The sequence below is a fragment of the Amblyomma maculatum genome, chromosome 8 (assembly GCF_055883805.1).
Source record: "Amblyomma maculatum isolate TAMU_Amacu chromosome 8, ASM5588380v1, whole genome shotgun sequence".
NCBI classification, from domain to species: Eukaryota; Metazoa; Arthropoda; class Arachnida; order Ixodida; family Ixodidae; genus Amblyomma; species Amblyomma maculatum.
This window is the reverse complement of record NC_139351.1, coordinates 109,698,881-109,725,260: the sequence shown is the minus strand read 5'-3', so window position 1 is coordinate 109,725,260 and position 26,380 is coordinate 109,698,881. Positions and strand designations below refer to the sequence as shown.

The window sequence follows — 26,380 nt, the reverse complement described above, 5'->3', positions numbered from 1 at the left end:
GGCGCCTGGGAACCATACAAATGCTAGTAGGGGCATCTAGTCTGGGACAAGCGGCAGCTGGGGCCCTAGACATGAGAGCTATTGGGCTCTCTAAGGTATAACAGCGGAGCAGAGCAGCTTCCCAGCTCTTCCAGGTGGGTTAGGGGAAATGGAGTTAGGCGTGGTTTGAAGGGCGTACCCACGCCATGTGGTACACGTCCGAGAAGGGCCACTTACAATGCGGGCACTCCCCTTTATAACCAGGATAAAATATGGCAGAACTGTGGGGCATATTACCGTGGTGGTGTACGCATAAGCGAAGACAGCGCTGCTCTCTTTTGGTTAGCCCTTTCGCAGGGGGATAAAAGCGGCTATGTTCGATTTGATATTATTGTACAATGTACAATAGTACAAGCGCCGCCTAACTCCCCTCCTGTCCTAGGCCACTTTGATGAAAACGCCGACTGAAATTCACACCGACAAAAGTAGTGTGAGTTTAGGCGCAGTTCTCGGCCAGAGCATTGTAGGACGGGAAAGAGTTACCGCGTACGCCAGCCGTTCGCTATCGAAAGCCGAAGCGGATTACTCGATGGCCAAGAGTGGCTCGCGATCACATGGGCAGCTTCAAAATTCCGTCCGTACTTATGCGGCCCACCATTCAAGGCTGTGAGCGATCACCACGCGCTCTGCTGGCTGGCCAATTTTAAAGATCTCTCCCGCCGCCTTGCTCGATGAAGCCTGCGTCCAGTAATTCGATATCACTGTTGTCTGCAAGTCTGGCCGTAAGCATTCCAACGCTGACTGCTTATCCCGAGCACCCCTCGACGCACCCTCGAAAGCAGACAACGACGACGCCTTCGTGGGACCGGTAAGCTCCAGCAGTTTCACACAACAGCAGCGCTCAGACCCTGAGTTGAAAGACCTAGCCGATTACCTTGAAGGCAAGACCGCTTCCACATCTGCTTTGTTCAGCCGTCATTCGTCGTCGTTCGCGTTAAGCAATGACGTCCTAGTGAAGAACTTCGCTCCCAGCAGGACCGCGCAGCATCTTTTTGTACCTAAAAACTGCCATCAGGGAATTCTTCAGGCGCTACACGACGAGCCGACAGCAGGACATCCCAGGTTTGCGCGCACATTGCAGCGAATCCGGATGTACTACTGGCTGCGGTTGCCTGCTGACGTTGCCCATTAAGTGAAAACGTGCCGTAAGTGTCAGTGACGCAAGACGGCCTCGATAAGACCTACCGGGCTATTGAACCCCATACCACCCCGAATAGGCAGTTTCAGCAAATTTGGATGGATTTCATCGGCCTCCAAAGTAATAACTAGATCAGTGTGGCCATTGGCTACTTTATCTGATACGCCGAAGCGGAAGCCCTGCCTAATGGTACCGCGGCAGAAGTTGCTAGGTTTTTGTATAAGAAATTCTCTAGCGACACGGCACCCCAGAAGTGCCCATAACGGGTAGGGAACAGCATTTACTGCAGAGCTGACGCAAGCCGCAGAGGAAGCTCAACGCACCGACGCCCGACGACACAACTTGCGACGACGCGATGCAGAGTACAAGCCGGGAGACGAAGTCTGGGTATGGACGCCGATTCGCCGTCGCGGACTAAGTGAATATTTGTTACGTCGATACTCTTGGTCATACAAAATCATTCGCCGCGTCGGACAGCTGGACTATGAAGTCATCCCCGGCGGTGCGACGGCATCCCAACGTCGACGCACGCGTCTTGAAGTCGTACATGTACGTCTGAAGCCGTATTAAGCGCGTTAGAGGAACCATAACGTTAGGCTTTCTTATGTTTGTTTACATTTCTCTGTTCATTTTTGGAACATCGAGGCGATGCTTTTTAAAGGGGGAATAATGCCGCGTACCATTCAGATCTGTATTTGTTACAGCCGCTGGCATGCGGCCTTATCAGAGCGACTGTAGCGCACAAATCAATTCTGTACGCTTCGTTTGTTGATGCTATTTTTTGCGAGATGCAGCTTTATCGTTTTCTTTGTCGCACAGGACGCGCCGAGGTGTATCTCGAAGATTCCAGCCTCTCTAGTGTGTTTCTATAATGTTCCAAGTTACGCTACGCACCGTTAGCGGTTTTATCTAGATGTTTATTCGCCGCCTTTAAACTGAGCGTTGACGAGTGAAACGGGCATTCGTTGAAAACCGACGCGTTCGCTTTACCGTGACGTCAATTTGACGTAGGCATCGGGGGGAGAAGGGTGGGATGAACGCTGGGGACAGAGAACAGCCAATCGGCTTTGCTGGGCGGTCCCATCTCGGTTGCTCTGCCTTGGCGCGGGCCTTCTCCTCGGGAGTCGAAGGAAACGACACCCAGTTTTTCTCTGTGCCGACACGCACGATTGCCTGAGCGACGGCCAAAATCGTTCGGCTCACAGACGACTGCGGGAGCCGTATAGTTGCCTCGCTGCCGACTGCCGCCTGGAAGCCTCCGGTAGCAAAGAACCGCAGCGCGCAGAGTACTTTCCGCTCTGTTTTAAGCGCGCTTTTCCTCGTTGGGCTAAGGTGGGGTTTTAGCTCTTCGCATAGCCGGCGTATAAGCCCCTTCGACAGTCTGAAGTGCCTTCGGAAGGCATCGTCAGGCATCTCGAAAGGATCGTCATGTGCGCGCGACCGCCGATGCCACCGATCACATTCGCTGAGCACTGCGAACAGCAGCGGGGCTACGGGGGGCACGTACGTACGGCATGATTCTCGCGCTGAAGCGAACGCCACTTACCGAGTTCCATACACAGCGACCGAACGCGTTCGCTTTCATTTGATTGACATGTCTCGTGACGTCAACAAAATCCGTGGTCCCGCCTTCGTGAAACGGCGTCACCGCCAGCGGTGGCGACACGCGACCAATGGAGCGAGGCGGCGAGAGAGGAAGCGAACGCGTTCCAAAGCGAACTCTTTCGTGGATTCGGTCCCTGCTATCGTCGCGGCCGAGTTGCTCAGTTCTTTTGTGGGCGCAAGTCAGCCCAATAAATAGTTCATTCACTCCAACGCCAGTCTCTTCGTTTGCTGGTTTCAGGATTGTCACTAACACGTGACAATATAATTGTACAATGTATTTGTGAGAGGTAGCAGAGTTAGATTATAGTGATGGGGGTGGTGGTGAACTCTTATTGCGCCCAAAAACAGGATACCAGTAAAATGACCAGTTGCGCTGGCTTAGAGGAGGTCGGCGGGGATCCCTTGGGATGTCGCGGCCTCCACCGCGCGCTGGATAAGCCATCGTTGGTCTGCTGGCTCGGAAGTACGCAGGAGAGACTCCCACATCTCTGGGGTGTTTGAGTTGCCTGTGTTGTAGTGTGTACATACAAGTCCACGCCATGTGTATGAGAGCCCTACTGAAAAACCAAAAGTTCTACGGGGCAATAACCTCACAAAATCTCATTTAATCGCATAGTCTCATACGGTGCACATCATTATCATAAAATATCGTACATATTTTATGATAATGTACAAGAAACTATGAGAACTTATGCAATTATATGCGACTTGCACGTGATTTCTTATGTGAATTGAGTGAGATTGTGTGAGAAAATGTGAGGTTATTGCCCCTTACAGTTTTTTCAGTAGGGAGTGGCCGGAGTTGAGCAGTGTTTACATACGGGGGCTATCTGTTCCGGAAAGATCCTGCTGTATAAGATGGAGTGTGGAAAGCTGCCAGTTTTGTAGTTTGCGCCATTAGACGGCCTCGCGTCTTGTTAGATCGCGGTGTGCGGGAGGATATGTGCATCTTTGGAGTCGGTAGTGCTGGATTATGTCCGTGTCAGTGGTGAGTAGACAAGCGCGTGAGATACTAGCGTCAGCGGAAGCAGGGTGGCTGATCATACTCTCGGCTCGGCAGCTGAGATCTGGGTCATTGATTCATTCCACCATCAAACAACCATAATTCTGCCTCGTGCAGCAGAAGCCCATAATGTGGCCGTTCTTTATTTTTTTAACAAGCATTTTTGGCCCAGGGCTCCTTTTCTCAGGCATTTCACCCCATAAGAGCCGAGCACTGGGCCTGGGGAATCATGTACCCAATGAAAACCGGTGAGTACCCGGTGGCACCGGGGATTTTAAAGGCATGCCATGTGGTACACGTCCTAGAACCGGTACTTACATATGTGGGCCCTCTCCATTATGAGCCAGATTAAATAATTGCAGCACTGCCGGGCACAGTACATGGTGGTGCATAAGCGAAGCCAATATTCTCTTCTGGTTAGCCCTTTCACAGGTGGTGAAAGCGGATATATGCTGGGTTTGATATAATTGTACAATGACTTTATCAGTGATATCCGGGTTAGGTTCTGATACCTCAGGCGGCGAGTATCAAGGCGATTGCCGGTGGTTGAGTGCGTGGGATGAGGCGTCTGCAGCCTCGTTTCTCTCTAAACTCCCATGTGCTTGGTTCCAGATGACAACACGTACCTTTGTCCGGTCCCAGTACTCGCATATACGTAATATTTTGGCGGAGCGTCGAGAGATGCGTCCTTGGTCTAGATTCCGACAGGCTCCCCGGGAGTCGGTGATGCTAATGCGGGAGTCTGGTTCTGCAGCCCCAAGTGCTATGGCGACCTCCTCCGCGTGTCTAATGTTCGGTCCTTAAGACCAGTCCCCACTTTTTTTTCCTGTAGGTAGCCATGAATAAATTTTTCACCACCACCATTTTAAAAGGAGTGGGCCAGCGTTCACCTTCGTTGTCAAACGTGGGGGTAGTAAGCAAGTAGTAGTTTTTGCAACCTCCTTGCTGGCAAGCGATCCCCACCATCGAATTCTAAGGCGGTCTGCCACAGCTCCAACGCCCAAGAAAAACATTTGGGCTCCTGGCCACCAGGGCTTACGAGGTAATGAGACCGCTCACTGGGCTCCTCACCACAGCTCTTCTGACTCGGAGACAAGGGAAATCATGAAATATCACAGCGACAACCACCGCCTTCCCCGGCTCTTGCAAAAGGGTTAAGTAGCACGGAAGAGCGAACTTTAGGGCGCCTTCAAAGTTGTACTCTGCTTTGTCCTACAAGCATAAAACACTAAGATCCAAACACATATGGGTGAGACCCGCACTGTGGGCAGACCTTTGATACCCAATATGGTATGGGCATATACTCGCCATCCTCACCTCTCCCCTTCCCATACACTTTCCCGGGAGACATGGGAGACTGCCCTCATCAACTGCTCTTCGCTAGTCTCGACAGGCTCTGGTGAAACGGGCACGAGACGGGGCCTCGTCATGCGGTATTGCGGGGCTTGAGACGCCGACCATGTAGCGGGACCACTTTACGGCTCCCGAACGCTAATTAATAAAGGTTTATAATAAATGTGATAATAAAAGTAATCAAATAATAATTACAAACTAATATATTTAGCGTTAATAAAAGTAAACCACCATCACCACCGCACACTTGCACGATGGTCACAGAAAAGGGTAATCACCACCGTGACTGTAATGAGCCGACACACAAAGGATTCATGGCGCCAGACGGTCGGCGTAAGCCGTGGAAGCGAAACGAAACAGCGTCGGCGACACCCGATAGGGCTAGATTTCGAAGGTCACGTGCACAAAACCAAACAGGTCGTAGATGTGGTTGCACTGACTTGTAGACATTATGATCACGTGAAGCAACAACGCGAAAAAACGACCGGAGCCGCAAAGTCAGAGTTCTGAAGGGAACACCACCGGAAACACGCTAACGGAGCCCACGAAACACAACCATTCAAACGACGCCGACGCGTTATGAAACGGTCGCTGTGTGGCGGTGGTAGCGGTGGCTCAGCAGTCAAAAATTCGAAGGAGATAGACTGAAGAGACGGAAAGAGATAGAGAGGAAGAGGAGGAGAGACTTTCCTTCTCGCGCCTACACATCGGCATCCATGTGTGGTTAGGTTCGTCGAATTAGCCGGGGCTATAGTGTAGTACACTACCGGGACTGAAGTGGGCCGCGCTTTCTTTCCCCTGGTCATACGCCAACGCCATCTTTATGGTTACCGTCGTTTGTTGACAATGCCAACAAGGACAGGCGGATTTTCCCTTGTGGGGGACAGTAAGAGCTTCGCAGTGCAGCGGTGGCGTAGCGGTAGACCATCCGCCTCGCATGCAAGAGGACCGGGGTTCGAATCCCGGTGCCGCGCAATTCTCCACTGGATAAAAAAGAAAATCCGCATGTCGATGGAATTGCACAAACAGGTGTAGAGTGCGACCTGATGCCGGTGAACACCTCCGGTAATGCACTCCCTCACCAGAACAGTTGGCCACCCTGGTGCAGTAATTGGCCGCAACCTCCCATGATTAGTCCTATAAAACCCCGGCCCTCAGTCACCAGCTGCTGCGGAGCAACTGCAAACCACGGCGGTCAGGCCTGTGACGCAGCAGGGGGTGCTAAGAATTCCTGGTTCCACTGGACAGGCCGCCTTTGGAACCGGACCCTGGCAACGTTTAACGCTAGAACCCTAGCTAGCGAAGCTAGTTTAGCAGTGATTTTAGAGGAATTATGTTAGACCGCGTTCGGGCTGATTTCCAGATGCTTGTATTATCAAACCGCAGAAAACACTTTATGAATGCCATTCAATCCTTATCAAATAAGCGCGCTTTAATTCCTGGACATCGGGCTAGCGCCATTTCGGAAATGCTGTACCTAGCCCATCGAAGTCAAAAAATAGGAGCTTATCTAAGCTGTGCTCGCAGCAGTCGTTAACTACCTGATTAGCAAGAGCTTTACAAATAAGTATTTTACAGCTCAGTTTTTACTCCGGCTGGTTTTCTTCGTTTTCGTTATTATGCGCCAATTCAAAAGTTGTGACTGCCAAAGAACTACATCTCATATATGTTGTTTTCCCCTAAAACTGCATATGTTAAACTGCATATATAACACAATTATTGCGCATTACAGAAGAGAACATTAAGGAATCAGTGACAGGCCGTACACAGCTCCATATTAAAACATTGTACAGGTAATATAGGGGAAGCAGCAGACAAGAGCCATTGTGGTCAGTTTTTTGTTGTGGCACTGACAATATGGGCAGAGTAAGAGGGACAATCAGGGCCATCGTTGAAAGTGTAACGCAGTGGCAATGCCCATATGGGTAGAAGAGAGGACAAACAGGGCCATTATTAGAACTGTAACGCAGTGTCAATGCCCATGTGGGTAGAACAGAGGACAAACAGGGTCATCATTGGAAGTGTAACGCAGTGGCAATGCCCATATGCGTGGAACAGAGGGCAAACTGCCATCATTGGAAGTGTAACGCAGTGGCAATGCCCATATGGATGGAACAGGGGGCAAACAGGGCCATCATTGGAAGTGTAACGCGGTGGCAATGCCCATATGGGCAGAACATAGGCCAAACAGGGCCATCATTGGAAGTGCTAGCGAGTGGCATTGCCTATATTGGGAAGCTAGAGGCAACATGGGTCCATTGTAGGGCCTGATTTGCCAATACTTTGCCATCTCTTTCCCAATATTGGGCCTTTCATTTGTGCTGCCTGGGAGGGTATTAAACGGGATGTCATAGGTCTTAGTGAAGTTAGGAGGCCGAATGAGGCATATACTGTACTGAAGGATGAGCATGTACCGTGCTATCGAAATTTACCGGAGAGGCGAGAATTAGGATTAGGTTTCTTTGTCAATAAGTATATAGCTAGTAATATCGATGAATTCTATAGCATTAATGAGAGGGTGGCAGGCTTAATTAGGTTTAATAAACGATATAAAATGAAGGCTGTACAGGCCTACGCTCCTACATGTAGTCATGATGACCAGGCAGTTGAAAGCAGATGTAGAATCGGCAATGCGGAAAGTAAAGACGCAGTACACAGTGCTAATGGGCGACTTCAATGCAAAGCTAGGGAAAAAGCAGGCAGGAGACCAGGCAGTGGGTAACTATGGCATTGGTTCTAGGAATAGCAGGGGGGAGTTACTAGTTGAGTTTGCAGAGCGCAATAACTTAAGAATCATGAATACATTCTTCTGCAAACGGAAGAACCGGAAATTGACATGAAAAGTCCTAACGGGGAGACTAAAAATGAAACTTACTTCATACTGTGTTCAAAGCCCGCCATCATGCAGGATGTAGAGGTAATCGGGAAAGTGCGATGCAGTGACGACAGGGTGGTAAGGTCCCGAATTGGTCTAAATCTGAAGGAAGAAACAGTGGTAAGAAAAGTCCATTAATTAGGGGTTAATTGGAAAAATATGGGAGAAGCCTTCGCTCTGCAGTGGGTATAGTCAGGCTGCTGCTGCTGATGATGGTTATGAAGAGCTTCGCCCTGAAAAGTATTATACTTTGGAGAACGCATAAGCGCAACTAATCACATTTCACCTGAATTTTCATGCATCTGCTCCGTAATGATGATGATATTCATGGTGTCTTGGTCATAACTTTCAGGGCTACGTCGCCACCGCCTGAGGGAGGAGGTCTAAAATGGAACGAGGAGAACATTAAGGCTACCTTTCATCCTATCGACAAGGACTATGGCCTGATGAAAGTAGAGGAGCCCAAGACGCCTTACAGCTACGACATGTCGCACGACCAGGGACCAGTCAGCGCTCAAGTCCTGGCAGAAAGGTAATACGTCTTTGTACAGGCTAGCGCTTTCTTGTAGAACTTATACCTAGCAAAGCCAATGTTGGCTTTCAGACTTTGATAGATCCGCTCTATGACCGAACCAGTCGTACACACGCACGTATTATGTGATCGTAGTTATGCTAAGGAACCTAATTGATGTCTCCCTGTGCAGAATAGAAGCCGCCCGCCTGGAAGTGCCGAAGGCCATCAAGATAAAAAGGGAAGACGAGGGCCTTACGCCGGTGGAAAAAGGTGTGATCATCTTTGCCACTAAGCAGACGCCGCTTGTTCTGAGCCCCGCCGGGGTGGCGCAGTGGTTACGGCGCTCGACTACTGTTCCCAAGGATGCGGGACCGAATCCCGGCCTCGGTGGCTGCTTTTCGATGGAGGCGAAAAGCAAGGCGCCCGTGTGCTGTGCGATGTCAGTGCACGTTAAAGACCCCAGGTGGGCGAAATTTCCGGAGTCCTCCACTACGGCGTCTCTCATAGCCTGAGTCGCTTTGGGACGTTAAACCCCAGAAACCAAACCAAACCAAACCTTTTAAGTCGCTTCAAATCCGAGCGTAACCCATAGTCGTGGTTTCTAGCAGCATACCTACTATCAAGTCGGTGATGCCTATTCCTGCGTTCTATAGTGACCAATAGTGAATCAATCCGCCATGCCTGCAAAGATTGATGTTTTCAGCAGTCACTTGGCTGCTGAAAACATCGGACTCAAAAATAGAAAATTTGCGACAGGAAGCTACCAAAACCACTAAAAACAGTTAAAATCAACTTTTGCATCAAAAAGCTCATTTTATGCATTTCATTTGCTTATTTTCCTGTCGACAAATAACAACTGATATACATCAGAAAGCACGTTTTCCATTTAGGCTAGGAAATTCGGACTACGAATGTTTTCATTCTCATGAATACCCCTCCTACATTCTGTAGGTTTATTTTAAATATACAGAGGCACTTCTCGTTTCCCTGGCTGCAACGTACAGACTGCAGACACTTGTAAATTGCGTTCATGTGATTTTCAGCTTGTGCCACGGTTCTAGGCAGGCTTCCGGCGCTGCTGCTAGCGTACACCTTCGTATCGTGCCGATCTTTCGGATCATACATTTGCGTGCAATTGTTAATTTGAGCTCTTCCTTCGGAGTCCACCTCGAGGAGTTAAGATTCCTCATCTCTGCTCACATTAGATTCGTCATTTCAAGTTTTATAATGTTCAGTTGAGTGAACATGCGTCCAACCCTCACGATCGACCAGGGCGGCATCGGCATAGAGTGAGCAAACTGCACCTGCTCAAAGAGCTAAACTAACAGCGTTTATTTGCATTTGGGACTTCCAGTATATCCAGTCTCAAAACTTAAGGTCCTACTGCAACTCTTTCCTAAACTGCAAATACTTACAGGCTCCAGACCGCCGGACCACATGCCCGGGGACAGCAGCAGAAAAAAATATACCTAGAAATCAATCCAAAGTGTATTGGGCATATTCCAATTTTCACCTGTTTGTTTATTCACATGTATGTTTACTCTTTTGAGGTTTGCTTGTTTCGAGGGCTTATACTGTAAGTCTTCTTGTGATTACACAAATGCGTCCACGTCTTCTCAAGTTTTGCGTGACCATGCCACGCGTCTAATATAAAAGCAGCATTAAAAGTTGTCGCTTTGAGAAATGTGCTCAGTCAATTCGTGGTTCGCTGGAATTATCCTCGGGGTGAGTCGTATCTGTATATTCCGGGTGTTGTTTTTTTTATTACGCTTGCAGATATGTTTTTATAACCTGCGAGAGCGACATCGGTGCAGTCTGAGCAGGTGGATTATACAGCAAGGTGGCTGTCTTTTACGTGAATAAAGCTATAATTAGCTAGATTAACATCAGCACAAGAATAGATAACTGTATTTAGGAAAGGACAACATAAATAGGGGCGAAATGACTTTTCCGTTATACAATTGGAGGCGACGAAACAGAATTGCGTATCATTGGTGACCATGGCTGTGCGCAAATATTCTAATTCTTTAGTTTTCAAATTGACCGATGGTGGGCTGATGCATGCTTGTCCACCATAACGCAAGAAGAAGCTTTTCGCCCCTATTTTTGTTGACACTCCGTGAATTAAGTTAGTGTCAGCGTAGTCTTCATTATTTAATTTGAGTATATATTATTGTATTGACGTTACTCTGTAGATATATGTACCAACCGGCTCAGGTATAATCAGCTTTCCATCAATTTTGCTATTTGTATTCTAGGGGAACACTATTTCAAAATGGAAGGCATTAAACATCAACATCATAAATGAGCCCCTCTCCCCCCCCCCTTTTTTTTCCCCTCAGATTTCTGAATCGGCAATGGTGTTAGACGTATCGGACATCACAAATACGGATTTGAAAAATCGTAGAGGTGGCTTTCTGCATTCTATTATAAAATGGCATCACCGCGTGAACGGTATTGCGGCCGAAATCAGGTGAACGGCTTTTCCATCAGCAAATAATATAACGGCGCCTGTATTTGATGCAGAAACATTACAGAGACGCCATTTTATTATGTGATGCGGGAAAGCCAATTTTCTATTAGCCTTTATATTAACGTACTTGATGCCCGTGGTGCTCTACAGTTCACTTGCATGGCCCGCAACAGTGTAGCTCATCACCTTGTATAGCGTCATTCCTGCATGCGTTGGGACGACACCCATAACAATAATAATTAAAACAAAAGCTTGAGAAACACTTATCACTAACCAAATTTTTTATTAGAACCCGACGTTTCAGGACCAACTCGGTCTCTTCCTAAGGGGCGACTTAAGTTCGAGGTCCACAGTAGCAGGCAGTGGCCTACGCTTCCCATTTCTTTACACGTGGCGAAGTCCAATTGTGTACGCAGAGGGTAGCGTCCCCGGATTCCTGTTCACTGATGCAGCTGTCAGCGGGGTGAACAACGACTCGACGTGCATGACGTCTTTTGAAAGGGTTGGTCTCCACATCAAGTATGCTCACCTCTTCAAAGGCGAGTTCGCAGTGCTCGGCGAGGCGGTTGCTTTCCGAGTTCAATTGTCGGACGTCATCTTTGTGCTATAATGCACGCATCCTGCGAAAACACGTCTGTGTGTCGCACAAACCTGCCTCAACAGTCGGCTTTTTTCTACCGCTACCAAAAGACCGTATCCTCAGAGAAAAACAACCAGGCGTTATTTATAGAATCCCGTGCTCCTAGTACGTCCGAAAAATTTCAGTCGGCGGATTTTACGGCACAAAAATGGCGTCCGACAATTGAACTCGGAAAGCAACCACCTCGCCGAGCACTGCGAACGGGCCGACCATAAAATCGCCTTTGAGGATGTGAGCCTACTTGATGTGGAGACCAACCCTTTCAAAAGACGTCACGTCGAGTTGTGGTTCATCTGGCTGACAGCTGCATCAGCGAACAGGAATCCGGGGACGCTACCCTCTACGTGTTAAGAAAGGGGAAGCGTAGGCCTGCTACTGCGGGCCGCGAACTTTAGTCGCCCCTGAGTAAGGGACCGGGTTGGTCCCGAAACGTCGGGTTCTAATAAATAATTTGGTTGGTGATAAATGTGTCTCAAACTTTTGTTTCTAGTACCCAACCAGGCGGAGTTCCGCCGAAGGTGATCTCGTTCAAACCATAACAATAATGGTAATAAAGTGTGCTTGCGTTACCACGGAACTTTTCTCGCGGTAAACTGACACTACTGAAACCACGTTACCAGCTCTTTGTTGTGTTTTCTAACCTAACAGCAGTGTTTATTAGTCATATCTCTGGCCCTTTTTGTTACTGATATACTGTGAAAAAAAATATCGGATTTGCGTTTTTACATAGTTTAATTGCTTGGCCACGGAGTATACCACCTTTGCGGCCACGCCAAAAATAGATTTAGCACACCGTGATCCGCGATCCGCTACCGTGATCCGCCACCGCACGTTCCACAGCGCATGCCCAGATCACTTTGATGCCAATAGATGGCGCCACATACTGGATGTTGGCACATAGACCTGCCGCATCGGAACCAATCAGCTTGTGCGCCTCGCCCACGAGCGATAGAGGGCCACGATGGTAGATCGCGGATCACGGTATGCTAAATCTCTCTGTTAATGCTACCGCGGACATGCTTGCCTCGCAACATTTACCGCAGAGCGCCAGAGCCAGTTTGAGAAGAAGCGCAAGATGCACTACAACGAGTTCCAGGCCGTCAAGGCAATGCGAGAGCGCATGGCGAAGAGCGAGGACGAAGACGAGGACGAAGACACCGAGGCCACGACGGTCAAAGACGCCAAAGCCACGGCGGTCAAGTCGTCACAGCAGGGCAGCAAGGCGTCCCATCGGTCGGCGTCTTCGTCCGAGCAGGCCAAGAAGTGATAGGGCGTCGCCGATTCTTGCACTCTCAGGACGCGGAATGCATCCCTCCAGCCGAGCCAGCGCCCGAGGTACTATACCATGGCACGTGCTTCAATCAAGCGCAAGGCCCAGAGTTGTGCTATAATTAACTTTCGTATAATTACTCGTTGCTCTCCTGCTGTATTTCGCTGTGAGCTCAGGGTAGGCCGCAGCAGCTATGCCGATCGTTTCCACCACGCCATATAAACGATATTTTTCTGGAAGGCACTCAAGCGCGCAGCCGCGGCATTGGAGCCAGTCGAGAAGTGAAGTAACCCAGGAATTAAAAAAAAGTTTACACTAAGGAGAGACGAATTAGAATCAAGTTAAACAAATAAGATAGTTAAGTTGAGTCCTCGAGAATATATAATAAAAATTAATAGGGCAGTTAATATAATGCTAACCTTTGTACCTTAAAGGGATAGAACACTGGCCAAAATATGTTATGAAATTATGGTGGACACTAAGGAGAGACGAATTAGAATCAAGTTAAACAAATAAGATTTGTTAAGTTGAGTCCACGAGAATATATAATAAAAATTAATAGGGCAGTTAATATAATGCTAACCTTTGTACCTTAAAGGGATAGAACACTGGCCAAAATATGTTATGAAATTATGGTGGAGATGAAAAGATCCTGCCACATATAGTACAGATCGAGTTCTACAATATCAAAGAAAAGAGGCTTTACAATTTTAATTTGCCATTGAAAATCGCATAAAAACAACCGAGGCGCTATCTAGCGGAGAAACCCTAGTACTTTCAGTGTAGCCCCCCACGTGACTACATGTCAGCAAAATATCGCTGATTTTCGTAACTGCACATTGTTTTTTTTTTTTCTTTTAGGAATGCTTGCTATAATTATGTTTTTCGCTCTCTCCAATGCGTCCTTAAATAAAAACAACCCCTGCTTTCGCACCGCGAGAGGTATGCTTTCAGGTTTTGTTACTAGATGGCGCCACAGAGTTTGCAATTTTGTGAATGAAGCAATGACAGTGCCCACTAAAACTTTCGTCGACGAGGGCGTGCGTTATTGTGCCGTAACAGCATTGAGTGTGAAACTGAAAAGGACGTTACTCTGCGCAAGAAATGTCTGATAACTGTCTGGCGAGTGAAAGTTATATTTGTTTTCGGTTCGTATTTTTTGTCGACCACCAGTCGTCATCGCGGTCGCTGGTTTCCAGCATCGGACTACATAAAAACGGGCGCACGCATTGATCGAAAAATTACCGGTAAAAATTTTGCACAGCGTTTCTAACAAAACCGCGTTATGGAATCGAACATTTGAGACATCAATCTTTCCACTGCGGCGAAAAAAAAAATCGAGACCTAAATTCCAGTGTTCTGTCCCTTTAAGACCTATTTGTACCCAGTGATTTTTGTTCGTCTGGGAGAAGATAGAAAACAGACTGAATTGGGACATTTAGAAAGAAAGGACGAGAGGGGATTATGTTTACAAGTAACCAAAGTCATTAAATGGTGAGTGAGCACACACGAAGGTGATAAGTGTGCACAATTATACTCGCACGCGCACGTGTTTTTCACAGCTGCGTGCGGTGTGCTATGATAGAGAATGTTTCCGGAGCCGCATAAAAAGCTCAGCAACGAGGAGGCCATAGATCTGAGGCGGCTACAGACGGGCACCTTCATTAATTTACACATATTACACATGATGCATCCCACGACATTCAGAGACGAGTGCCCGTGGTGCGGGAAGACCCCTACCCTGTACCACATAACATGGGAATGCAGCTCACATCAACTGAAAAAAATTGAAAACCCAAATGAAAGACAGTGGGAGGCTTTGCTGGCCAGCTCTGACCCGGAGGCTAAGCTCTACCTGGTCACAAGAGCTCGCAAACTGGCGAAAGCCAGTGGTGCCCTGGACTGGGGGCGCCAACCGCTCGTCAGCCTCGGTTGAAGAGGCGAAGAAAAAGATCTCCGAGCAATTAATAAAGTTCACTCACTCACTCACTCACTCAAGTGTCGCTTTCGCCACTGCAATATCAGATGCTGCTTTTTAACTATTGTCCCTCTGCCATGTTTTCCGCTCTTAGCAAGCATGCCAAGGAGTTGTTTTTTTAAAAAAAGAAAAAGAACATCACCTCTCCCGCAATCGAGAGTAGTAGTAGATGGGAGCAATGCTTACAGTCTGGCTTCATCGTTCGAGCACAGGTGGAAGTCGAAACAGAGAGAGAGAGAGCGAGAGGAGAGACAGACAAAACGGCTGGTGACCTGTTTCACACATTGTTTTCTACAAAGGAATTAAATTATTTTTCTTCTTACAAGGCTTAGAAAATGTCTTAGTGGTTCTTATTACAACTTACTGTGAAATTGCCGAAACAACAGAGAAGAAATGTTCTGACAACCTCTGACAAGAATAGAAGATTGCAGCCTGCTTCGTATTCATGTAGTTCCTATACATTCGAACGGGGTGGGGTCTTAGACCCCTCCTAAATACTGGGGAGTCTCAGACCCCCCGACACCCCACTGACTTTAAGGCCTGGATGTGAGCATGAAATGTGGGTTTATCCTCTCTTCAATCCATGCGCACAGCTAAATATTAGCGTTATCATCAAGCGATGGCAAGGTGAACGAATTATATCTTTTTATTTGAGACGTTTGCCATCGGGCATAGTGAAAAAGGGAGAGGTAAGTAGGATGGTAGGAGACAAAAGAAGGAGTGTAAACTGGTCTCTCTCAAAAATGCGCAGAATTTCGCAATAAACTAATTACCTAATGTTCACTTGCGGTAGTCACATTCATGGTCCCACTGCAGGCCTGCTTTCCTTATGTAGCACCGTCTCACAGATGCCGTAGCAGGGTAGGTCCACAGCAGGTGTTTCATACTGCACAGTACCGGTGAAGTACCACAATGTGAAAAATTATAGCTCGTTGCTTGCCATGGCGACATATGGCGCCATAGGACCTGTTTTGGCAGGCAGGCGGTTCCTGCAACAAGGGCAAACCGCGCTGTAGTGTGCTGGAATGCTGTTCTATTGCACTATACTTACGCGTCGCTGTAATCTCGCTCACCAAGTGCCGCCAGCGATTTGCTTACGCCACTCGGGCTGCATGACCGTAGACTCCTCTGCTCGAGCTGGCTTCGCCCGCCACGACACTAGGAAAGCACTTGTTGACGCATGCACAGCTCCAGTTGCAGCTCAGTGTCTAAGCACTCGCAGGCGACCCACGAAAAAAAGGATGTATAATTTCCACGCAGCAGTTCAGCCGTCTTAAAGCAATCGGACGCCTGAACAAAAATGCTCGAAGAAAAACAACCAACGAACGTTTCCCCGCGCACGTCTGCGTACACAGCAGCAAGTTATGACTACTCTGAGGCGACGCGAAGGAGAGAGAAAAAACAAGCAATTGGGGCTGGGCCCAAAATCATATATAGCGGATAGAGGCGGAAGCTCCTGTAATACTCTTTGTAGCTGACTTGTTTATATGGGTGTCTCGATTATAGCCGGCGCGTGCGGTCGTATCCTATACACGGGACCACTCACCGGGCTAGTCGGAACGATTGTGGGATGCGACTCGTTTGCTTTAATCGGTCGTAATCGGGAACTATATCCGCCGGCTTACCCGTACCACAGCATCACTGTGCACACTTAAATGAAGGTGGCATATCAGTCTCAACCTCTTACGATGATTTCCCCTCGTTTCTTTTCAGATTGACGTTTCGTCTGCAGTCAGACAGAAAAAATCCAGCCGACAACTGCTGCCCTCACACTGACCAACCGGAGCGCCAGCCACTGTTAACGTGAAATTAGCAACGCTCTGGACTCAGCTGTTTACCTGATCTCTTGCTTGGCCGACGCTGTAAATGTTCCTGGATCGTTCCATTTGACTCGGGACTGCCGAAGCTTCATTGTTTTATAAACAGTTCGGCGCATGTCCCGCTCAAACCGGTTACATTTTAAACAGTGACGTGATGGATCGTTGACACTCGTAGCGAGTTCGTCATTCGTCGAGAGTGGAGAATGTCGGATACACGAACCTCGCGTGACGAACATATGTAAATAATTGTGAGTTCGTCTCGCTATGCTTTTTATAGCCTCGGATTTTTGTACGTTTTCTTGATTAGTGCTCAAATACCGTACTTTCTTTTTTTTTTTTTTGGTAGGGAAACCAAAAACAGATGTAATCAGACCTTCCTTTCTTCTTTTTTTTTTTTGTAGTATATTGCACCCGTTCTACCTCAAATACATTAGCTTCTGTCGGGATGCGGCGATACATAACAGGGGGCCAATATTTGTTATGTATTATGCAGAAGTATTGCGATGTATTATATGGAAGTATTGTTAGTATTATATAGAAATATTATGATTTATTATAGGTAGGCACTTGCATTTCAAGCAGTACTGCATTCTAAGGAGTGTACACATACGAGGAGTTGTTTGTGAAGAATGCGGCTAAGAAACGGTGTCGTGAAATCTATGGACATAAAATTTGCGTTGTTACATATAAAACAGCTCGGACACTTTTTACTTCGATCGGGTTGTAACCATAGAGGAGACATACGCAACTGGTGCCATAATCGAGATGGACACTATATGTCGTAGGAATTATTTTTATCTCTGCCTTACTGAAAAAATTGTATGAGGCAATAACCTCGCATTTTCTCACACAATCTCACTCAATTTACATAAGAAATCACATACAAGTCGCATATAATTGCATAAGGTCTCGTAGTTTCTTGTACATTATCTTAAATTATGCACGATATGTTACAATAATGATGTGAACCGCATGAGAGTCTGTGCGATTAGATGAGATTTTATGAGGTTATTGCCACGTAGAACTTTTGGTTTTTCAGTAGGGTGGTTCTGAACCCTCCAGATCTGACTTCAGTGCGTGATCATGCAACTTTTTTCGCGCGTAGTGAATCTGTTTTGCAATGACGCTAGCTTCGACCATCCGAGGAAGATGAATGAACGAATAAAGCCTTTATCAGTAGGAAGGGATGCCTCTCGGTCGGTGTTTGGGAAATTAAGAAATTCGGAGGGGCGTGTAGCTTCTTCTCGGTTCTTCTATAAACTCTTATCACTTATTCCAATAATGTAGACCTGCTCTCTGTGAGTCGAGCTGATCTGAACCTTGCCATTCTGCCATACGCCGCAAAGGCATGTCTCTTGCGGTGGGTGCTTGATCATATCTGGAGCGCTATGATCATGCGCGCTCGGCTTGAGCTGATGTACTCCTCTGAAAAGTGACAAATTTTCACAGATTGAAGCGAGCCGTTACTTTTTGGCCAGTTTCCAAAATTAAAGGCGGGGACACATGTCCGAAAATCGAGTGCGATCTGCTCCGGCGCGCCGCGTCCGGACGAGTCCGATCCGGCAAAACGGCGCTCGCCGCCCGCGTCCAACCGGGCAGATGTCTCCGGCAGTCCGCATGCGAAGCCTGGCGAAGCGACGCTCCGGCGGGTGGCTGCAGCCAATGCGAGCGCGAACAGCGGCGACGTCACGGTGACGTAGCAGGGCTGTGCGGTGGAGCGCTTCTCGGCTCCACCGTCGAGGTACTACCGAGCAGACGACGCGGACGCGCCGGCATCTGAAAAACCCTTCGGTATTGTTTCTTCTTGTGCATAAAAAGTCACTAAATACAGGTCTGTCAACTACAAGTAAATTGTGAAGATCGCCAGCCAATACTGAAGAGCTGCTACGAGTGCTGCGACACAAGCGAGTTTGTTCGCCCAACCACTGCTGCTGCCCGGTCGATCGCCAAACGTCTGCTCGCTCCGCTGCCGAATGCGCCGCTCAAATCGAGCTTATGTTCATTCTATTATAAGATGGCCTTCTCAGTACCCTGGTGATGAAATTCGAACCTTTATTACAGCGTTGGCCCGTTCCGAAGCGCGGTCCGCTGCCTCTTCGGTACGACACCGGCTAGGCCTAGCGACGACTAGGGCAAGCACGAATCGGTGAGGTTCGTCGCCCAGCGCGTCCGTGGGTGGTATCGTTGCCGAAAGCTTCGTACGTGTGCAGGCTTGCTGTTGTTGCACGAGTACAGCAGACAATCCTGATAACATCGCTGTTTTGTCATTTCTTGTACGAGCGTGAATTCATGTGAAGTTTGTCAAGCCAAACAGCCTTCCGTCTCCGCTGCGCAGTGGCACCGGCTGTGGGCGGAGCTTGAGGGAGCTCGCTCGCCGGACGCGCGGTAAAGAGGGGCTTTAACGCGCGGTGCTCCATGTGTCCCGGCTGGCACTGCGGCGGCAGTTCGCATGCGGCGTTCGCTGCGGCACGCCGGTCAAGCTTTCGCACATGTGTCTCCTGCTTAAGAACGCTCTTCCGCACCGTACAGACAAACGAGAGAGAGAGAGAGGCGATTGCAACGGACTCCGCTCTGATTACGCCAACCAGATTCCGGCGCATGTTACTGAACTCCGATACCTCTAACGCCAGATTATTAAAGGTACCTTCGTCGAAAAAACCACGGTCATAACCCCTGGTTAGCGAAACTCGAAAATTTTAACGCCACATTGTTAAAGGCGCCTTCGTCGAAAACGCCACGTTCATAAACTCTCTCATCAGTAAGATTAAGTCACAGGACGTGAGATTTTTCAACCACTTTTGCGAAATGACTCATAAGAAAAAAATTAGAGGTCCACTCAAGTCTTCTCACATGCAAAGTTCGAAAGCGCTGCGAATTCCATGCCTATACTTCCGTTATGAGTTCTGCGTTTCATGCATTGCTCAATTTCATTTCACTTGCCGTTTCTAATAGTCAAATTCGAACGAAGTCAAATTTTAAGGGTCAGGAAACCAAATTTTGAGGGTGGACCACCCAAATTTGAAGTTCCCCATTGAATTGGTCATACTTCAAATTATGTTAAACACCAATTTTGGTCAAATTCTTACTGCACAGCTATGTCTCGGCTCCTCGCAGTAGTCGGAGCGCAGCCGCCAACAAGGCGCAGCCAAGGGTATTGCTTCCGCAATTTCCAAGCTTAACCAAGCTAAGCCTTCAGCCAACTTTTTTCTCACACAATCTCACTCATTCACATAAGAAGTCACATACAGGTCGCACATAATTGCATAAGGTCTCATACTTTCTTGTACATTACTATAAATTATGTATGTTATTTTATGATAATGATGTGCAAATCTATGCGATTAGATGAGATTTTGTAAGATTATTGCCCCGTAGAACTTTTGGTTTTTCAGAGATCGTGATGCTGCCGCAGTAAACAGATGGTGCGCAAGCTATATAAAAGGTACACCTAATCTATGCTTTGCCGTACGACTGCATGCTAGTGAACAGCTGTGCCATTAGAAAAGAAATTCGCTAAATGAACAGGCGCTGTAAAACGTATTTTTAACTATTCTAGAGCAGCTCGACCTCTTATCGGAAGGAAGCGGCTGCGGATTAAGTTTCGGCAGCGGCGAATTTCTGCGAGGCGTTGGAAGGGGAAGGATGGAATGTTTTTCGGGCTATGTTTAACCTTGGCAGCAGTCGTAGACAAGTGGCCTCTGAGTTAAGTGAGTGCAACGAGAGGCCTCTGCTGGCGGCTTTCAGGTACTTTCAGAAAGGCTGAAACTACTTCGCTTCCTCCCCGTCCCCCTTCTTTTCAGCCATCTGTCACCTTGAAGAGCAATCGAGTGCGTTTTTTACGGGCTGCACACATCCGAGTTGAACAAGGCACGTGGTCGCTCACGGTTGAAAATAAATCGTTTTATAAATAAATCATCATCATCATTTATTTCCAACATGTCGTTGGGGGTACCCTGACAAAACAGCTGTTGAGAAACAGCTTGAGGGTGCCTGGGGCTCTTACAACCCTACTGAAAAACAAAGTTCTACGGGGCAATAACCTCACACAATCTCATCGAATCACATACACTCTCATACGGTGCACATCATTATCATAAAATATCTTTCATAATTTATTTAATGTACAAGAAACTATAAGATCTGACGCCTTATGTAATGCCCTTGGGCCTTTAAGGCTTCAATAAATGAAATGAAATTATATGCGACTTGTGTGTGATCTCATACGTGAATTGAAGGAGACTGTGTGAGAAAATGACGTTATTGCCTCATACAATTTTTACAGTAGGGGTGGCATGCATACAAAGCATGTCTGTGCATTAGCATCTAAGACAAAAATCACCCTTTTTTTTAGTGTTGTACGATTACAAGCAAAACATACACAGATCACAAATATCGCTGAAAAGGAAAAAAAAAGAAAAGTCAGCACCAAGAAAATTTCATACGAACAAATCAGCACCAAAAAAGCAGCCGTCATCAGTGAGGTAACAAAGAATTCGCGTATTTGTCACCGGGTAGCAGTCGTCAAATTGACACCTTGGTTTATGAATTTGTTTAGTAAATAAGGCAGTTTGTGTTTTAGGGACTGCAACATGTAGTCAGTGCGCCAGTGAGGAATAAGCTACTTATCACAGCTGCGGGTACGGTGGTCACCGCTATACACTGTTAAGTTGGATAAGGATTCAAGAAATGTTTTAGAAATATTGGTGGCAAACAAAAATGAGTAAATAAGGCGGAAATCATGCACTGTTTTAACACTTATTATCCGGTATCGTGAAAATGGTTCATTAGATGGGTGTAAGGTACATCGACAATGTAACGTAACGCTTTCTTTTGTAAAAGCAATACATTGTCAATGTTCCTCTGCGTGGTGCTGCCCCACACCTATGTACAATAGTTAATGTACATTGGTGTACATCACTTTATTCAGCAGAGAGTAGTCTTCGCGAACGGGGTCAGTAACCAGTAGGCTTAGCGGCAAAGTATTTCTTTTGGAAGCTTATAACATAGTAGACCCGGGCCGAGAAAAAAAAAGGGGTGGGGGGGCGAACTGGGACGAACTGAAAGTCTGTAAAAAAAAAACGATTTGTTTAGCGGCCTAAGTCTCTAAGTAGAATGTAACATTAATGGGATTTTTTTTTTTCAATCCTAGCGCGATATTCACTATAATTTTTTTTCGAAATAACTGAGATGCAGCAATATATATAGTATAGCACGAAGCACTGCGATTGTCACCGTGCATCATCCGAGATTCCTGTGCACTAATGAATGTAACGGCAGTAAAATGGATGAGCCAGCTTGTCCGGCGGAAACATATAGCGCCACATGGTAATGACGCTGTCTATAACGAAATGAACGTAATCGGTGACAAGGACTATAAGAAAATTTATAAAATTGACGGTATGAACTTCTTAACTAGCGCGCATGCATGGCCATTTAGCGGAAACTATATGTGCACCCGATTTTTAAGAAAATGCCTTCACCATTTCAGGTGTGGCTCCAAGTGGTAAAATACAATGCTTGCATTCATTTTTCGTTTCGTTGTCAAGGTGAATGAATAAATTAATTTTACACGAGTGCATACAGGACTGTGTCTGGTTTAGGAACGCGATGTGGGTAAAGTTCGTAGTGGTTACGACGCCCGACTACTGTGCCGAAATACCCGAGTGACTCCCCAGATGGGGCTGAGACAGTTAGGTCACCGCCGCTTGCGGCGGGGGCTAGCCTGCCACAGAATTTTTATCTGTTGTAGGCGGTCATTGCACCTGCCACCGTTTCGGTGGTGGACGACGGCTGTTGTTGCGGCGCGCGTCTTTCTCTCCCTCTTCCTTTTCTTCTCTATTTCCTCTTCTGTTTGCACGAGGCAGCGGAGGTGGTTCAGCTACAGAGTCAGTAGCAGGCCCGTGCATTTTCTTTTCCTTCTTCACAGTCACAACAATCAACAACAACATACCCGAGTTCGAACCCGATCGCCGACGGTTGCGTTTCGACGGAGGCGAAACGTAGTGGCGTCTGTGTACTGTGTGATTTCAGTGCATGCTATAGAATCCCACTTGGTCGAAATTTCCGTAATCCTCCACACCGGCGTCGCGCCTAGCATATACCAAACCTAACATGACGTCCGAAAAAGTACAAGCGGGTAATTACAATTAAAGGAGGCTTGGGATTGTTCTAATACATTAACCGACCACTTCGCACATGTATCATATTTGCCGTTACGCTGTTCGTCGACAAATCCGCTGTCACGTACTCATCCAATGCACCGGCATCCCGCAGACTGCCGCAGTCTGGCGGGACGCCAAACCACCTCTACGTCGGTGCTGAGTCAACGACAAGGCACGTCGCACTCGACCGAAGCGGCGCGGTTTCTTCTACACAAAGAAAAAATATCACTGCAGCAAAAAAAAAAAAAAAAAAGCAATGCAACCCTACTGAAAAAATTGTATGAGGCAATTACCTCACATTTTCTCACACAATTCACATAAGAAATCACATACAAGCCGTATATGATTGCATAAGGTCTCATATTTTCTTGTACATTATCATAAATTATGTACGATATGATAATGATGTGCACCGTATGAGAGTCTATGCGATTACATGAGATTTCATGATGTTATTGCCCCGTAGAACTTTTGATTTTTAAGAAATGACTATGCAGGTTCTTGTGTAGGAATCCGCAATTATGTACACTTCATAGAATTAATTAATGCTCCTCCCAGCTAAACCGATGAATTGTTTGGGCTCACATTTCATACAGAAATGGCATTTGGCGGGCAGTGTTGTTTTCTATTTGCTTGGGGCACTTGCCTGAAGTGAACAAAATAAGTCGTTGGGACTAGCGCATATATCCGTCAATCCGCGTGCGCGTTTGCCGTGCATATGCAAACACATTCGGCATAAACGACTGACGAACCTGTCGCCACTTTTCCAAGCCTGTGAAGGCGGTAGTAGTAAAAGACTTTATTGAGGCGCCACACTTAGGTGCCTAATACATCGATGGCCTGCTGGACGAGCAGGCGCTGTTCTTCACCCTCAGCACCAAGCCAGTCCACCCAGGTCCAGATAGTATGGGAGGAGGTGGGAAAGAATACCGATTGCAATGCAACCGGACATGAAAATAGGCAGTGGGAAAGACTGTTAGCGCCTTTGTTTTTGTGTAAAAATACCGATTTGCCATGTTTTGTGTATTATAAACCTTTCGCTAACTTTGGTGTTATTATTTATTTTGTTGTAGTGATCTATCGAGGGTCCCCGTGCAGTCTTATGGCTATGTGACCCTCGTCTGTATTTTTATGCATTTTGTAAATATGTTCAATCTAATAAACTTTCACTTTCAAAAAGGTTGGCATAAGGGGAAGAGCAGTTGGGGCATGATGGATCACGACGGAATTTGTAGACATATAGCCGTGCAGGGGTTATGAGTGTATTCAGCTGTATTTGCCGAAGGATATGAGCCTCCCGAACGGAGAGATTCGGATGAGGGTCGGGGTAGAGCTTGCGGTCTAAGCGAGCAGCATTGTAATATTCGCTGATGGTGGCGCGAAGAGACAGTCTCGACCCACCAAGGATCTTGGCCAGGGGATGGACGGTGCCCGGTTACGAGTTTCACGGGCGAGCTGGTTCGCCAGCTCATTGCCGTCAATCCCCGAGTGTCCAGGGATCCATCGGAGGAAGACGGGGCAGGGCTGCAGGGCAACAAGTGCAACCTCGAGCTCCGTGGACAGATGACGTGTTAGACTTTTAGATTGAATGGCACGGATAGCAGCCTGGGAGTCGGTGTATATGATATACTGAGGCGCAGGTGGGAAAGAATGGAAACTTTGAATGGCACCCTACTGGAAAAATTGTATGAGGCAATAACCTCACATTTTCTCGCACAATCTCACTCAATTCACATAAGAAATCACATATATTTCGCATATAATTGCATAAGGTCTCATAGTTTCTTGTACATTATCATAAATTATGTACGATATTTTATGATAATGATGTGCACCGTATGAGAGTCTATGCGATTAGATGAGATTTTATGAGGCTATTGCCCCGTAGAACTTTTGGTTTTTCAGTAGGGCATGAATGATAGAGAGGACCTCAAGCGAGATAATATCCGGAGGGTGGAGAAATGGGCCGCTAGTGTGTGTGACGGGTAGATAGACGAGGATGAAAGAGGACCTGGCATCCGGACCCGCGAGGAGCCACATAAGAGGCATCTGTAATGTATATTACTTCCCCAAGAGTCTAAACCGAAAGCCCGCGCTCGCTATATGTTTCCGCCATGCGCTTTGGCGACTGTTATAATTTCCTATGCGCCCCATGGAGGAGCGTGTACGTATTCCCGCTGTGCCTCATTAAACAGCGAAACAATGCCACTCGAGTCATCTTGGCTACGTTTGAGGTCGCTGTCAAAACGAGTATTGTCACAATCTGTCAAAAACGAGTAAACATCGCAGACAGTGCCGTCGTCTTCTATTTCGCGGCGGGTTATCGACCGAGAAACCGACAGAAACAGCAGTGATGAATTTCAGGGAAATAATTTCGAAAAATTTCCTGCTATTTGCTCGCAATTGCTGTCCACTTCTGTAGTGTCGCAGTTCGATCCCGAATAGTGTAGACACGTACTTTTGGTCGCGCGTTTTATTTTTGTAATGATGCGTAAGACATTGTAATACACGAGTCTCCACGCAGTGTTATTGCGACGACTGCTAAATAATTTATATTCAAAATTCTTTTTTTTTTTAATAATTGGTTCACAGGAAGGGAAAGGCGCAGTATCTGTCACACTTGTTTCTGTGGACACCTGAACCACACAGTAAGGGAAGGGAGGGAGGTGTGAGTGAAAGTGGAAAGAGAGAAAGAGGAGCCGTAGTGAAGGGCTGCGGAGTAATTTCACCTGGAGATCTTTAACGTGCACTGACATCGCACAGCATACGTGGACGCTTCGTTTCGCCTCCGCCCCGACGAGGTGGTGCAGTGGTAAAACGCCTGATTGCTGTGCCGGAATACCCGGGTTCGAACCCGACCTCGGCGGCTGCGTTTCGATGGAGGCGAAACGAAGCGGCGTCCGTGTGCTGTGCGATGTCATCGCACGTTAAATATCCCCAGGTGGTCGAAATTACTCCGTAGCCCTCCACTACGGCTCCTCTTTCTCTTTCCGCTTTCACTCCACCTTCCTCCCTTCCATTTCGGCGCGGTTGAGGTGTCCACAGAAATAAATAAATCAATCAATCGATCAATCGGTTTCGCCTCCGTCCTGTTTTGGTGTCAACAGCGCGATAGCTTATGACGCATTGCTCATGTGAGGAACGAGAAAGCTGCAATTTAATCGTTGCTTCGTCGTTTCAATTCACTGCAACGCTAAGTCAACTTGCTTCGAGGGATTGCAACGGGTGATGGGTTTTTGCCAATGTTACTAGTAACATTGGGTTTTTGCGTCCTGTCACGTGGCCTTGACTTCACTTTGACGTCATAGCAATTGCTCGGTTGTTGAAATCGAAACAAATGAGAAAAAGAAATAACATACAAAAACATGTGGTGATGCTGCACAGTAATGCCTTTCTAGTCACGCATAAACAAAAAGAAAAACAGTCAAAATTTGGTGTATAAGCCACCAGAAGTAAAGGCCCCTGCCCCTGACGTCCGCCTTTGATTTGACAGTGCACAAATATAGGCCAT

The 26,380-nt window shown here is 47.2% G+C and overlaps 1 protein-coding gene across 3 annotated transcripts in view; it reads left to right on the top strand.

Annotated features, from left to right (window-relative positions):
- Nucleotides 1-21,737, top strand: part of LOC146182166 (protein phosphatase inhibitor 2-like) — an 82,685-nt gene extending 60,948 nt beyond the window's left edge. For 2 of the 3 annotated variants that reach the window (XM_084577187.1, XM_084577186.1), the window contains exons 2-5: nt 8,366-8,545; nt 8,718-8,797; nt 12,684-12,975; nt 16,602-21,737. In XM_084577187.1, coding sequence (XP_084433313.1) covers nt 8,366-8,545; nt 8,718-8,797; nt 12,684-12,907 — 484 coding nt within the window. In that variant the 3' untranslated portion in view covers nt 12,908-12,975; nt 16,602-21,737. Of the gene's footprint in view, nt 1-8,365; nt 8,546-8,717; nt 8,798-12,683; nt 12,976-16,601 lie in introns of those variants that run through there. The other variant, XM_084577189.1, reaches the window with a different exon arrangement.
- The last annotated feature ends 4,643 nt before the right edge of the window (nt 21,738-26,380 follow it).